The sequence below is a fragment of the Oncorhynchus gorbuscha genome, linkage group LG10, assembly GCF_021184085.1.
Source record: "Oncorhynchus gorbuscha isolate QuinsamMale2020 ecotype Even-year linkage group LG10, OgorEven_v1.0, whole genome shotgun sequence".
NCBI lineage: Eukaryota > Metazoa > Chordata > Actinopteri > Salmoniformes > Salmonidae > Oncorhynchus > Oncorhynchus gorbuscha.
The window spans coordinates 27,116,195-27,131,554 of NC_060182.1; the positions used below are offsets into that span (position 1 = coordinate 27,116,195).

The 15,360-nt window shown below is 41.9% G+C and overlaps 2 protein-coding genes across 4 annotated transcripts; both read left to right on the forward strand.

Moving 5' to 3' along the window:
- Positions 1 to 2,776: 2,776 nt before the first annotated feature.
- On the forward strand, positions 2,777 to 9,277 carry LOC124045064 (protein-serine O-palmitoleoyltransferase porcupine-like). Of its 3 annotated transcripts, none has more exons than XM_046364291.1 (14): positions 2,777 to 2,932; positions 3,011 to 3,085; positions 5,104 to 5,263; positions 5,518 to 5,713; positions 5,810 to 5,853; positions 6,012 to 6,193; positions 6,471 to 6,601; positions 6,918 to 7,043; positions 7,234 to 7,334; positions 7,475 to 7,551; positions 7,770 to 7,833; positions 7,943 to 8,028; positions 8,233 to 8,343; positions 8,472 to 9,277. In XM_046364291.1, the coding sequence occupies exons 3-14, from the start codon at positions 5,131 to 5,133 to the stop codon at positions 8,571 to 8,573; spliced, it is 1,353 nt and encodes a 450-aa protein (XP_046220247.1). In that variant the 5' UTR covers positions 2,777 to 2,932; positions 3,011 to 3,085; positions 5,104 to 5,130; the 3' UTR covers positions 8,574 to 9,277. The 3 variants fall into 3 exon arrangements, with proteins under 3 accessions (XP_046220247.1, XP_046220246.1, XP_046220248.1); XM_046364290.1 differs by having other exon boundaries at positions 2,793 to 2,932; positions 3,008 to 3,085; XM_046364292.1 differs by having other exon boundaries at positions 2,793 to 2,932; positions 3,008 to 3,085; positions 5,521 to 5,713.
- Positions 9,278 to 11,160: 1,883 nt separating this feature from the next.
- On the forward strand, positions 11,161 to 14,207 carry LOC124045065 (organic solute transporter subunit alpha-like). The gene is made up of 7 exons (XM_046364293.1): positions 11,161 to 11,630; positions 12,006 to 12,157; positions 12,260 to 12,333; positions 12,464 to 12,619; positions 12,851 to 12,962; positions 13,076 to 13,328; positions 13,483 to 14,207. Exons 1-7 carry the CDS (start codon positions 11,564 to 11,566, stop codon positions 13,905 to 13,907), a joined length of 1,239 nt encoding a protein of 412 aa, XP_046220249.1. The 5' UTR covers positions 11,161 to 11,563; the 3' UTR covers positions 13,908 to 14,207.
- The last annotated feature ends 1,153 nt before the right edge of the window (positions 14,208 to 15,360 follow it).

Below are 15,360 nucleotides of genomic sequence, written 5' to 3' on the forward strand. Positions count from 1 at the left end.
AGGACTCTGTGTATATGTGTGTGTGTGTGTGTGTGTGTCTGCGTGTGTGTGTGTGTGTGTGTGTCTGCGTGTGTGTGGTTGTGTGTGAATAGTGAAATAAAGGCTCTTTGCCACAGCTGTCACTCTTCAGTGTAATATCACTCTAGTCTGTCTAAAATTAGTGTGAAAAGATCAACTGCATCAATATCCCTGGATCATTTCAATAATTATTTGAAGCTCAAATACAAAAAAAGACACGTCAGTATTTTCAAGTAAATTTTTCTGGAATTGTTTGTGTACAGCGATCTATGAAGTGACTCAAAGTTGTAAGACTGAAGTTACAAAGAGGGATAGCTTAAAAAGGTATGGTGTGGTAAACACAAACCGAACTTCAGATAAGTCGCTCTGGATAAGAGCGTCTGCTAAATGACTTAAATGTAAATGTAAATAATCATTTCATAAAAATGTTCTATTTGTAAAAATGCATCACACATAAAATACCAAAATATTGAGGACATATTTGGAGTTGTTAGAGAAACGCAATCAAGAGGAGTGTTCACCAATGGGTTTGTGCTCAAAGTTTTAGTACTGTGTGGATAGTATTCTGCCATGCCTTGCCGAATAAGCTCAGCAGATGTCGAAAAGTATAGGTTCACTTGTTTTGGTGGAGTGAATATGACAACGTGCCAATAGTCCTCTTTTTTCATTCATCCCTCAACTTCTCAATAGACCCCCCACCACACCCCTCCCAATAAGACAATTTGCCTTCTACTCTAGATGTTCATGCCACCTGCCCTCATACACCCTCCCTCCCTCCCACCCAACCCAGCCCCCCCCCATAATTAAGCACACTCACTTTCTAGTCTCCAGACTATTTTTGTTTCATCACCTTGCCTCCGGCAATACAGCAGCCACCATTCCCCCTCATTCAAAAAGAAAGCCAGAAAAATATCAAATCTACCTGCAGACTGCTGAAGCCCAGTCATTATGACTGTTAGATTAGACATTTGCAAAGATGAATTAGTACCGGCCCACACTCCGAAGTATCCATGGTAATTTTAATTCCACATTCCTGTCGCCATGGCGCAGAGCCAAAGGACTGGGTGAATTGTCCCCCCCCCCCCCTCTTTCTCATCCAACTAGCCAGGCTGAGTTGGCATCTGTATGCAAATAACCTTCATGGTATATAGATAATGTATGGAGGGTGAGGGGATGTAGGACTACCCCATACTTATGCACTAAGATATAAATTGTGTGACATTATAAGCAGCTGCTGGCCTGCTTTCTATGGCTGTCATCCAGAGAGGCAAAGCCCCTTGCAATTGTGATTTGTAAAATATTGATTATGAAATTGTTACAAATGAAAAAAAAATCTTAATTAAGTCAATCTGCTTACATTACCACATTGTGAACATCTTTTAAACAGTACTTCAAAACCGGCCACAAGGTTATTAAGCTGTTTCCCCATGCATGTTCCTACATCTGTTTCACACACACATCTAAAATAGACAATACAATAAATAAAAAAATATTGCAGACAATGTTTTCATGTAGTATTATAATGGCTGGAGACATTTTGATGTTTAGACCTGCACAAATTTAGGAAATGTATTAATGAATGATTTACTTATTTGTTAAACAATAATGTATGAAAATGTTTTCTGATGATGACCAACTTTTCACTCTATTCTCTGGAGGTCACAGGGAAACAGGACACCTCTCCCAGAGAAGAAGTGTCACGATGGGCAGCCACACCGGTCACTCTTTGACCCCTGACCTCACGGAGGTGCGTGGTAACAGAGGTCGCCACCCCGGAGAGGCTTCTCTTTCTCCTCCAGTGGGAGCAGGTGTTGCAAAAGGGCTGACCTCTTGAAGAGAATGAAAGGGCTGTTTGATTATTTACTGGAGTTGAATGTGCCACACGTGCCTCTCTCCCTAGGGGTGAGGGAGACACTGCCAACATAGACACTGCCAACACTGCAACTCAATTAAACAAACCTAATAATCACATATGGCCTGCTTATCATTTATTATATACTGCATGAACAACAGGCTTAAAAACATATTAGCTTAGTATATATTGAATGTATACATGTGCATCTGTTTGAATTGAAAGTATTCATGTCAATGCTCTCTGTTACCGCTCACTGACAAACTTCTCTCACCAGGAAAGAGGGGATAGAAGGTGAAATGTGGACCTCTTCAGGGCCTGACTGTTCTCAACGCAGAACAAACAAACATGTGCAAAGCAGTGGGTCTACAGAGCCGACCACCTGGAGGTAAACTCATTAAGAGTCCTATAAAAACCTTCTGCCAGCACAGCAAGCCTTGCACCATTTCCCCACCAACAAAATTATAACAACCACTACTACTGCACTGAAAAAAGAAACCTGACACAATAGGAGCCTCTTATTAGTAGAGAACTGCCCAGTCTTAACATATGCGCCTGGAAGAGAGAGGGAAAGAGGAAGTAGAGAGAAGAGGCTCGGTCCAGGGCTTTAAGACAGAAGGACAGGGGGGATACTGCCCAGGACCCTCAGAAGGAAAGGGGAGACGAAGGGAAAACATTTATTCTTTCCTCTCATCTTTCTTCCAGATCAGTTTCAATCTCATTTCTCTATGACAAAAAAATAGAAGTCTGAAGCTTACAGTTGTGAACACTGGTATTGAAATGGTGAATTTACAGTCATCTTTTGTTAACATACTAACAAAATTGGTTTTCATTGTTTCTTAGGTTGATGGTGTACAATTGAATAGAATCGGCTATTTCATGCAAAGACCCTCTCAACGCGTACATAAGGTTTATACAAAAACAGCTTGATCATTTGGAATATAGCATGTGGATTCCGCTTGCATTCAGTATGCAAACACACAGAGAGCTCAGAGAATGGTGTCCCCTGGTGGACAGTGTTGCCAGTGATTATGAAGAGTCGAAATACGAATGTCTTTCAAGGTAATGCGTTGCACGAGATTTCCTATTCCAAAACATTTTTTGAACATATTGATTCTAAAATAACTTCATTTTCAGTAGGAGACGAGAGGACGCGGACATTGACATAGTACAGGACGAGTAGGACACGAATCAGACAAGTGAAAACTATTTCAGGTGAGCTCTGGCTGGCTAGCGAGTTAGCTAGCGTTTCACTTCGTCTGCTTTATAAGTTAGCCAGCAATGTTAGCTGCATGTTAGCGAACAACTCACTAAAGTTTAAAGTTAGCTTGCGGAGGTTGGCGTTTCTTAAACTTTCGTATAGATATCGAGATTTGGCACAAATACTCTGCAAGCTTGCTAGCTATCCGTTCACTCATGCTGCCTCTGCCTTGTACCATTGTCTCGAGCAACAGGCAAGTTTGCTATTTTTGCCAACCCCGCCTTAAACTAGTAGCCACTGCCATAACATAACAAAACCTCTTTGGAAATTACAATGTTTTAGAGGATTTTACATTTTGTATTTCAACAGTTTGACCCAGCTATTGTAATGGAGTTCTGACATTACTCAAACATTTTACGTTATTTACAGTGTTGGGGAAACTACTCTGAAAATATAGTTTACCAAGCTTGCATACCAATGACTTCACACTGGAAGAAGTTAGCCTTTTAAACACAAAATCAGAATTAGGCAGGTCTGATGCTGAAAAAGAAAGAACATTATTACCTACTTCACCTATCTTTTCTTTTTGCAAAACAAGTAGAGTATAGTTAACTTCACCACTACATGGCAAAATAAACTACTGCAAACACTACCACGGTTTGAATTTAGTTAAACTACCACCAAGCTACTGAATATTTATTAAATTACTTGTTGAACTACATGTAGTTCACTTCTCCCCAACACGGATTATTGACAACACAAAATACCAGTAATACAAATCAAATTAAATCAAATGTGATTGGTCACATACACGTGTTTAGCAGATCTTATTGTGAGTGTAGAAAAATGCTTGTACTTCTAGCTCCGACAGTGCAATAATATCTAACAAGTACTATCTAACAAATTACACAACATACACCCAATATACACACATCTAAGTATGAATTAATTAAGACTATATACATATATGGATGAGCGATGTCAGAGTGGAACAGACTAAGATACAGTAGAATAGATTAGAAAACAGTATATGCAAGATATGTAAACATTATTAAGTGACTAATATACCGTAGAAGTATAGAAAACAGTATATACATATGAGATGACTAATGACTGACTCTGTGTTGTCTGTTCACACTGCTTTGCTTTATCTTGGCCAGGTTGCAGTTGCAAATGAGAACTTGTTCTCAACTAGCCTACCTGGTTAAATAAAGGTGAAATTAAAAATTAAAAATGCCAGATATGTAAACATTATTATTTATTTGTTTTTTAATTTAACCTTTATTTAACTAGGCAAGTCAGTTAAGAACAAATTCTTATTTACAATGAAGGCCTAGGAACAGTGGGGCAGGGGCAGAACGACAGATTTACCTTGTCAACTCGAGGATTCAATCCAGCAACCTTTCGGTTACTGGCCCAATGCTCTAAACACTAGGCTACTTGCTAAGATACCACAGAATAGAATAGAATAGAATACAGTATATACATATGAGATGAGTAATGCCATATATGTAAACATTATTATAGTGACTAGTGGCCACTATTCCCTATAGTGGCCAGTGATTTATAGTCTATGCCTATAGGCAACAGCCTCTAATGTGCTGATGGTGGCTGTTTAACAGTCTGATGGCCTTGATATAGAAGCTGTTTTTCAGTCTCTTCGTCTCAGCTTTGATGCACCTGTACTGACCTTGCCTTCTAGATGATAGCGGGGTGAACAGGCAGTGGCTCAGGTGGTTGATGTCCTTGATTATCTTTTTGGCCTTCCTGTGACATCGGGTGCTGTAGGCATCCTAGAGGGCGGGTAGTTTGCCCCCGGGAAATGCTTTGGGCAGACCGAACAAACCCTGATTACAACCTATTGTGGGCCATTGTACCAAGCTCATAATATATAATACGTTATACTCAAGAAAGCCAAGGCATTAATTGAAATTACATTGACATTTGAACAGTAGGACATTTTATACATTATGCCTTTTTAACATTGATCACTCCCATACAGCTGCATTATTTTCATGTTTCTCCACTCCAGTGAGAGCCAGGCAGTTGAGGCTACACCATGGAGTTCAGCAGGATAGAGTTCTTCCAGGAGCTAGGGGAGAGCTGTGTGCTCCCTACGGCACAGCAGGGAGTGGAACAGGTCTGGCAGCTACTGCTCCTCTGCCTGCTCTGTCGACTCCTCTGTAGGCTGGGTGAGTTCACTTGAACACTTGACCAATAACATTATTTAATGGGGATTTAACAGAGGATGTGCCAAACTTTAGATACAAAGACTGAATCGTGTAATGTATACTTTGCCATGACACCACCCACAGTGTGTTGGACATATGTAATGATGACAGATAAAGCATTCAGTATTACCTTACAGATCTCTAGAAAAGCACCCCAATTTGTACAAAGGCCTTTGGTGGTGCCAGCCTGGTACTTAGTGTTTCCTGTCCTCCAGTAGGTCTCTCATCCTCTGTGAAACACTTGGGTTCAGTGTCAGCGGGTCTATATGCCCTCTACCTGTTCTTTGAGCAGTCCATGGTGTGGGTGTTAATGCTCAGTATGCTCTGCTACACGGTTCTGTTCCTCAACCGCCACTCCAGCAGCCGAGGAATCTTCCTCTCTGCCACTATCCTCATCTATCTACTCATGGGGTAATGAATGAAAATGATAACTCCATCTATTGCTAATGCTGCATCATAGGCAATGTTGCTCCACTTAACTGTTTTCTCCTGTTTTTTTCTCTCTAGAGAGCTGCATATGATTGACACAGTGACCTGGCATAAAATGAGAGGTAAATGTCCTGTACAGATGTGAGTGATTGGATGGCAAGGCAGTATGAGACATATACATGATTTTATAGAGACACGGACATCTTCCTGTTACATTGTATTCGAGACCTTAGTGAAGGAACAACTGTGCATACTTTGCCTATCATCCCCACTTCCTCAGGTTCCCAGATGGTGGTGGCCATGAAGGCCATTTCTCTGGCCTTTGACCTGGACAGAGGCACTGTGCTCGCTGTGCCCAACCCTCTGGAGTTCACAGGCTACATTCTTTTTGTGGGCACTGTCATCTTTGGACCCTGGATTAGCTACTCAAGCTACAAAGAGGCCATTGAGAGCCGTAAACTAGTAAGCCACAGCTGAAGAGATGTGCTACTGTTTTGCAAAACAATTATGTATTCTCAGTCAACTTGTTAAAAGAACGCTGAATTGATTCCTGTATAGTATCTGAATTTACATTTGACATATAGGCCTATAACATATTGGTCCAGATTTACTAAGTGTTTGCGCTGATGCAAAGTTTACACCTCTTTTCACCGCAGTTAGATCCACATACTGCAGCTGCTTTAAGTCAAAATGGCTGCTAAAATCTGTCCTTTTTTAACTTGGCTTCTCTGTCCCCCAGAGTTGGTCCTGGCTCCAGAAGTTTTCAATCAGCTGGGTAAAATGCCAGGTATGCTTGGTGATATCCAACTGCATCGCCCCATACCTCTTCCCTTACTTCATTCCAATCCACGGGAGCAGAGGACTGCGCACGTGAGTGCACGTTTCACTGAACAATTCCTTGGTCATTCCAATGTCAGTCCTATTTTGATATGTGAATGTACACCAACTTTATGTTAGTGAGTTCCATTTATTTCTGTTTCTCTGCTTCCAAGAGGCACATAAGCAAGGTAAGGGCTATTGTGATGAAGAACATCAAACAAAGTTCTTCAGACAAGCTCTGATAGTAGCAATAGTGACCACTTCAAGATGGTGTCAGTGCATAATACTATTCCTGGCATTATTGCTGAATGAAGAAAGGCTATAAACAGTATCTTAGAGCTATCTTGTCTATTTCCCCTGTGTACAGGTGGCTCCATGCGTATGAGAATGCTGTATCCTTCCACTTCAGTAACTACTTTGTGGGCCACCTCAGCGAAAGTACTACTGTGCTGGCAGGGGCAGGTTTCACTGAAGACAAAGACAATGTCAAATGGGGAGTTCAGTTCATGCGATCTATGGTTCAATTAGTGGTACACATATTTCATATATTATCAATTTGCCTGTAGGCTAAGTTTATAATAGCAGTATTGTGATAGACACTGTAATATCTGTCTAGATAAGATATGTGAAAATAATGTGTGCGTGCATGTGCAAATCCATGAATGTACAAAATGTGTTTTTAGGGATCTGAAAGTGGTTAAGCCTCTGAATGTGGAGTTGCCCAGGTCCATGGTGCTGGTGGTGACCTCCTGGAACATCCCCATGTCTCGCTGGCTCAATATATGTAAGCATCATTACACCTTCAATTTACTATAAACAGATTAGACAGAAATGTTAGAACTATGGGCCCTGTTTAACCATATTTATTTTTTTACATATTAAAATGTCAACTGATTACTGGGTCTTTCCCCCATTTTGTTGTAGATGTTTTCAAAAGTGCTTTGAAACTTGGCACATTTTCTTCCATCATTGTGACTTACACAGCCAGTGCCCTACTACATGTGAGTATGAGTCAACCAACACAGTGATGTCATCTTACGTGATGATTCAGAAAAGGTCACTCACCATTGCACTTTAATACTGTTTTTTTTTGCTTTAGTAAGATTTGATCTGATTTTGAAAATGTCACTGCCTTAACCCTCTGGCTGAGGCCAAAGTGAATAGTTGGTTGATCAGCTTCCGATGTTGTAAAACCAATCTGCCATTTTGTTTTCTCCAGGGCCTCAGCTTCCATCTTGGGGCCGTGCTGCTGTCTCTGGGCTTCATCACCTACGTGGAACATGGTGAAGTTACCGTGCCTATCTGCTTTTCACATTCACATGCTTGCTTGTTTTATGTGAGTTTTGTTTCAAAGGTTGTACATCGCCTTATTATCTTGTCACCCTCTGTCAGTTCTGAGGAAGAGGCTGGCAGCCATCTTTAGTGCCTGTATCCTGTCTAAACAGTGTCCCAACAATTGCCATCATCAGCAGAAGAAGGTACATGCTTGTTGCATCCAGGAATGTTTTACACTCAAGTTTGTATATCATGTTTTGAAGGTGCTTTCCATAAGATAATCTATTGTCAATTGCACATTGAATAGGTCCATGTGGGGTGAGTGAGCTAGCTAGTGCACATTGCGGGGAGGTTTGGGATTCAGAACACATCCCCAGTGTAGTGACTGATCTGTGCCACTCTCGTAGGAGCTGTGGGTGTATGGCATCAACCTGGCCTTCAGTGCCATGGCAGTCTTCCACCTGACATACCTGGGCTCCCTGTTTGATGCTGAAGTAGACAACTTGGCTGCAGAGGAGGTAAGGCCCACCTGCTACTGCTGGCTGGGGCCAAGTTAATGGAGAACATTATAATTAAACAGTGGTCTATATGAACTGCATGAACGTATTACTTATACACATCTAGTCACCATTGTCCTCCTTCTCAGGGTTATGTGGCCAACCACACCATTCAGAAGTGGTCAGAGTTGAACTGGGCCAGCCACTGGCTGGTGTTTGGCAGCTGGCTCTTCTACCGCCTCATTCAGTAATCTCATTCTGCGAAGGTCTGTACTGAACAGAAGACAAAAGCTTGGTCCAAAAAGAACAGAAGACAAAAGCCTGGTCCAAAAAGAACCCTTAGTTCACAGGTGGGCCATCTTACCTAGCAAGGTCTGGTGTGGGTAAAGACTTAGTGGACACGGAGCAGCGAAGTGTAGAGCCAGGACAATTGTCCCACACCATCATGACTGGAAGAATGCTGCATTGTTTACCAGGGTCTTTCAGTATTTGTTTGTTGTGGTGAACACTAACAAACCAGTCACACACAAGTTCATTGCTATGATGCATCACACTGTTGAGATTGAGAACCAGAGGTAGGCTGAAGATTTGTCAGTGGCTTCTGTATAGGCTACTGTTCATCTTCAGGTCTTTTGGAGTTTGATCACACACAATCATTATGAATATTTATGCTTCTGTGTATATCAGTAGCACCTATTAGCCTTCTCACACTGCATTGTTCTTAGCCCCAGGCTAAGACTGGGCCCTGGGCTAGCTTATCCTGTGTTCATACAAGCACTTGTTAACCTGGGGCTAAGGTGCAGTGTGCCTTAAGTGAATGTATTATGTTGGACCATTGATGTTATATAATAAGGCGGGGGGGGGTGTATGGCCAGTATACCACGGCTAAGGGCTGTTATTTTGCATGACGCAACGTGGAGTGCCTTGATTCAGCCCTTAGCCGTGGTATATTGGCCATATACCACAAACCCTGAGTTATCTTATTGCTATTATAAACTGGTTACCAATGTAATTAGAGCAGTAAAAATAAATGTTTTGTCATACCCGTGGTATACGGTCTGATATACCACAGCTGTCAGCCAATCAGCATTCAGTGCTTGAACCACCTAGTTTATAATACATGATGTTCTCGATGGAGGTACTTTTTTTCTACTTATGTATCTGTTTTTCTATTAAAGACATTTTATTTCTAGTTCTGTGGCCCTACTTAAACACAAATCAATTAAGGTTTTATTTGGAAATGGGAGGTAAAACACACCCTAGTAGTTACATTATTTATTCAACAAGGTGAAGGATTGTACTGTATTTTTCAGCAAATTATAGAATTTAAAATGCCAGATCAAAACCATGATTAGTACATCAAGTATACTGAACAAAAATATAAATGCAAAAATTTCCATTTTTTTTTACTGAGTAACAATTCATATATGGAAATCAGTTAATTGAAATAAATTCACAAAGCCCTAATCTATGGATTTCACATGACTGGGAATACAGATATGTCTCTGTTGGTCACATATACCTTAAAATAAAAAGTAGGGGCATGGATCAGAACTAGTTAGTATCTGGTGTCACCGCCATTTTCCTTATGCAGTGCGACACATCTCCTGTGCATAGAGTTGATCAGGCTGTTGATTGTGGCCTTTGGAATGTTGTTGGAGGCGATTTATGGTAGAGAAATTAACATTTATCTGGCAACAGCTCTGGTGGACATTCCTGCAGTCAAGATTGCCAATTGCACTCAACTTGAGACATCTGTGGCATTGTGTTGTGTGACACAACTGCACATTTTAGAGTGGCCTTTTATTGTCTCCAGCACAAGGTGCACCAGTGTAATGATCATGCTGTTTAATCAGCTTCTTGATATGCCACACCTGTCAACTAGATGGATTATTTTGGCAAAGGAGAAATGCTCACTAACAGGGATACATTTGTGCACAAAAAAATTCTGGGATATTTTATTTCAGCTCATGAAACCAACACTTTAGATGTTGCATTTATATTTTTGTTCAGTGGAGTTAATCTTAACCACTCAGAAGGGTATCATGCTATTTACAAGTGTTGTGTACAAAGACATTTTTATATAATTTATTGTCTTAATCCTTAAGAGTCTGCATCAATCTAATTAACATAATACAACAATTCCCATCAAAATCCATCAGTTTTAAGGTAAAGATATCTGTATGGGCTTTTTTGCATGGGCTGCATCTCAATCCGCCGATGTCGGCCTTCCGCATCTGCGGTGGAAAGTGGCAGAGCTACAGCACTGTTTGTCAGACCAGTAGACATTGAACATTGGTCTTCTCACGAAAACGTAGCGTCCGAACGGTTTAGCCGGATAAATAATATGACCACTATATGAAAAGATGAGACTCACAAACACGATGGTGTACTCCGTTTTTCTCTACGACCCCCACAAGCCCCATGGGACTGGTCTAAAATCAGTACCGCCGATGTGCCAACGTCTGTCTGTAGCATCTGAACCGTTTGGGCTACAAACTAATATAACCCACAGGAGGTTGGTGGAACCTTCATTGAGGAGAGCGGGCTTGTGGTAATGGCTGGAGTGGAATTAGTGGAAAAACAAAAAAACAGGTTAAATATGTGTCCAAAAAAAGTAAAATATTTCCTGAGTGTTTTTATACTGTATCTCCTAGAGACACTTATTTTTAAATGTTTTTTGATTTAAAAAAAATACTTTTCCATTTATGAATGTCTTATTCAATGCATTTCTATGGGTTATAGTAGTAAAGCCCAAATCCAATATTTTATCAAATAATTTAAAACAATCCTAAACTTCTAAGTGTTCTAAATTCTAAGTGATACATGGTATGACAACTTTAAATCAATTTGTTACGTTAGTTTCACAACCGTGCTTGTTTAGAGCTCCCTCATAATCTGTTCAGAGACAACACAAGTTGACACATTCCAGAGTGGACTTGGCTCCCCATCTGTCGGCTAACCTTGGTTTAGTCAATCATTAATCACTGCTATCAGGAAAGCATCGTTCAGATGACAGGACGCCATCTCAACACGGAACTGACAAGACGCTCGTCAAGTGTCCGTCCTCTGAGAATAGAAAAACAAACTCTCGTCCTTTATTACATCAGTCTTTCTATACGAGGTCAGTTAGTTCAAAAGTAATTGTCCCTCCCTAAATTTGAGACCTACTCTAAATTTTGTCATATTCATAATACGTCTAGGGTTTGTGGTGTTAGTGGGAACTGTGCTCTCTGAGAGGATGAGGAGAGGAGTTAACTGCAGCTGGTTAGGAGCAGAGATCCCGCTGTCCTGGGAGTTCTTCAGTGGTAAGACCAGCATTTATGTATTCACATAAACTGTATGGGCTATGTTTTTGACTGGCCAGAGATTTTACAGTCATTGGATAAAGGTATGTGCTTGAAGAGACCAACATTTTCTTTCTATGCCAAAAACGGCACAATGCTTTGTCTATGTGCAATATTGGTGTTTGCCGTCTTAGATTCTGAGTGATGCTAACTGAGCCATTCTCTGCTACACCAACCCTGCTAATGTGTTGGGGCATTTCCGCCTGAGACTTACCTCACACCAGTGTGTCACCAGTGTTTATGATAATGTTAGCTCTAGTGTTGTTTTCTGGGAACTGTATGTGTTGTATATGATTTGTCCCACCACAAGTCCTTGTGTTGTGCGTTTGTACCCAGTGATCAAGGATGAGCTATGGCTGTTTCTCATTCCTGCTGGGTTCGCTGTGGTCATGCTGGCCCTGTTCCTAGAAGAGGTGGGCTTCTTCCTGCGTCATGTGCCCTACTCCAGACGCCGGCACCTCTACCTGTGGATACTGGGCATGTACCCGGTAAAGGGACCTCTCATTTTTGCCATACATTTCAATTGTTTCGGATAAGTATTTGTACATTGTGTCATTGTTGCCTAACTACACTCATTCTCTTTCGATCAGGTCTTTGGCTTAACCTCAATCATTGCGCTGTACGTTCCTCGCTCCTCCTCACTATGTAGCTTCATAGCTTCTCTGTAAGTATTGAGTACAACCTCTTTCTGACCATCACTTTGTTTTGTGTACTAATTTACATTGTTCACGTCATTCTGGGCTAAAACTTCCATCAGTAAAACTATCTCTCCATTTGTCGTTCTCGCTCTGAAGCTACCACTCCATTACTTTGCTAAAGTTTATGGGGCTCATCACAGACTTCTTTGGGGGTAAGGCCCGCATGCTGGAGATCTTAGCTGGAGAGCAGGTGTCTCCGGATCCGTTCCCATGTTGCTGCTGCTGTTGCCTCCCTATGATAGCCATCAACAGGTACTTTATAACTGGGTGTCCTCCTCATTGTGCGCATCCATATTGTGATAATGATAGATTCATAAGATGTGGCCACATCGCAATAATGATAGATAAACAATATTGCTGTAATGGCCCCATATCGCAATATTGATAAATGCACAATATATCACCATAATCTCCCATGTTGCGATAATGATAAATGAACATATATTGCCGTAATCACCTTGCCCACTACCTCTCCCTCCATAGGACCAGTCTGGGATGGATGATGGCTGCTGTGCTGCAACTGTCTGTGGTCAGAACCATCCTGTTCTTTGTCACTCTGGTCCTCTGGACAGATGAGCAGTATGACTATGGATATGTGAGTGGAATGCATATATCACAAGACATATTTGCATTGTAACCAATTTATTTGTGTCCTTAATTTAACCAAATGAGTACATTTTTTTACCATATCCATGCAATTTTTCACAGGTGGATTATGCCAATCCCAATATGTACATGAATGTCATCATAGGCGTGTCTACCTTCTTGTCCTTCTATGGCCACCTGCTGTTTTACAAGGCCACCAAAAAGGCCTTGCCTGGCTATGGGCTGAGGGCCAAATTTGTCTGTATCATTGTAGTGTTGGTGCTGTGTGGCCTTCAGAGTGGAATCCTGGAGACCATGGGGGCCCTGGAGGTGGTGCCCTGCACCCCTCCCTTCTCTGTCCTCATGCGTTCCCAGCGTAAGTGCACTGCGATGGAAGTCCTCCCCCATACATCTCCCTCTCAACATCATCTCCATGTCAATATTGTAACAGTGGAGATTCATGTTTATTATGAAATTATCAATGTGACATTGGTGGTAACTTTTTCTATTTTATTCTCTTCCTCTCTCAGTAATTTACCACTACTCTGTGATTGTGGAGATGTTCTGCATATGCCTCTTTGCCCGCCACACGTTCCGTAAAGTGGAGCCTAGTCTAGAGGAGGGCTTTGGGCTGGAGGAGAGGCCCCCCAGAGGCATGCTGATGGAGCAGGCGGTTCAGACTGAAGACGTGGTGCCACTCAGGGAGAACCCCTGGCCTTGCTGGGAAGGCGCCGGAGTCTCCAATCCCGACTGTATTAGGGACAGCAGTGAGGACAGTCTCTGTAAAGTCGAACACGCCCCTTTGGATTGCTTCCCTTTCCCTCTTCAACCGAGACGTCAAGAGACGGTGAGGCCAGAAAACGTAACTGATGAAAGTGGCACTTTGGAGTTGCCCAAACTGACTGTCACTGCTGACATCAATGTTGTAAAGTCTAGAAATTTTACTGTTGTATGACAACATGGAATGTACTGTCCTGGAATCTCCTGGTGGGAAGACAACATAGGGGTCACCTCCAGAAAATGGAAGAAACACACCATACCGCTTGAGGTAACCTTAACCAGTTTGTTCCTTTTTGCGTATATTGACTGAGACTCTGGCTCAATGCATTCTATCTATTCCTTAGCTGAATGAAGATGGTAGCTACTGGTGTGATAGGCTGTTTTTTCCTACCCAGAGTTTTTCCCTACTTTTTATACTCTACGTTTTGTTTTGCAATGTTATCTCAAAAAGCCAATAAACTCATCTTTAAATGCCTGTTGCACAAATATTGCATATTTATTCATCGGTCTCTACGTCTCGAATGCCGTCTCTCAAAACGTAAAAAAATCTTTGGGGTTTGATATGAATTTGATTACCTTCATGGGTTAATGTAATGTTCAATTCCAAGTAAGCACTAACATAATCTGTTCTCATAACTGCCCCATGGGGTAGATGATATTGGCTCCCTATGAGCTTCTCACACCACATACATAGTAGGCTTCTGGCCTAACCCTCCCTCTGAAGTGCCTTGATACCAAAGATACACTATATATACAAAAGTATGTGGACACACCTTCAAATGAGTGGATTCGGCTATTTCAGCCACACCAGTTGCTGACAGGTGTATAACATCGAGCACACAGCCATGCAATTAGCATAAACAAACATTGGCAGTAGAATGGCCTACTGAAGAGCTCAGTAACTTTCAATATGGCACCTTCATAGGATGCTACTTTTCCAACAAGTCAGTTCATCAAATTTCTGCCCTGCTAGAGCTGCTCCAGTCAACTGTACGTGCTGTTATTGTGAAGTGGAAATGTCTAGGAGCAACAAAGGCACAGCCGCGAAGTGGTCGGCCACACAAGCTCAAAGAACTGGACCGCCAAGTGCTGAAGCGCATATCGCGTCTGTTTTCGGTTGCAACACTCACTACCCAGTTACAAACTGCCTTTGGAAGCAACGTCAGCACAATAACTGTTGGGAACTTCATGAAATAGGTTTCCATGGCTGAGCAGCTGCACACAAGCCTAAGATCCCCATGCTGAATGCCAAGCGCCGGCTGGAGTGGTGTAAAGCTCGCCGCCATTGGACAATGGAGCAGTGGAAACGCATTCTCTGGAGTGATGAATCACGCTTCACCATCTGGCAGTCCGACGGATGAATCTGGGTTTGGCGGATTCCAGGGGAACGCTACATGCCCCAATGCATAGTGCCAACTGTAAAGTTTGGAATAATGGTCTGGGGCTGTTTTTCATGGTTCGGGCTTAGTCCCATTGAATGGAAATCTTAACGCTACAGTATACAATGACATTCTAGCTGATTTTGTGCTTCCAACTTTGTGGCAACAGTTTGGGGAAGGCCCTTTCCTGTTTCAGCATGACAATGCCCCCATGCACAAAGTGAGTTCCATGCATAAAATGTTTGTCGA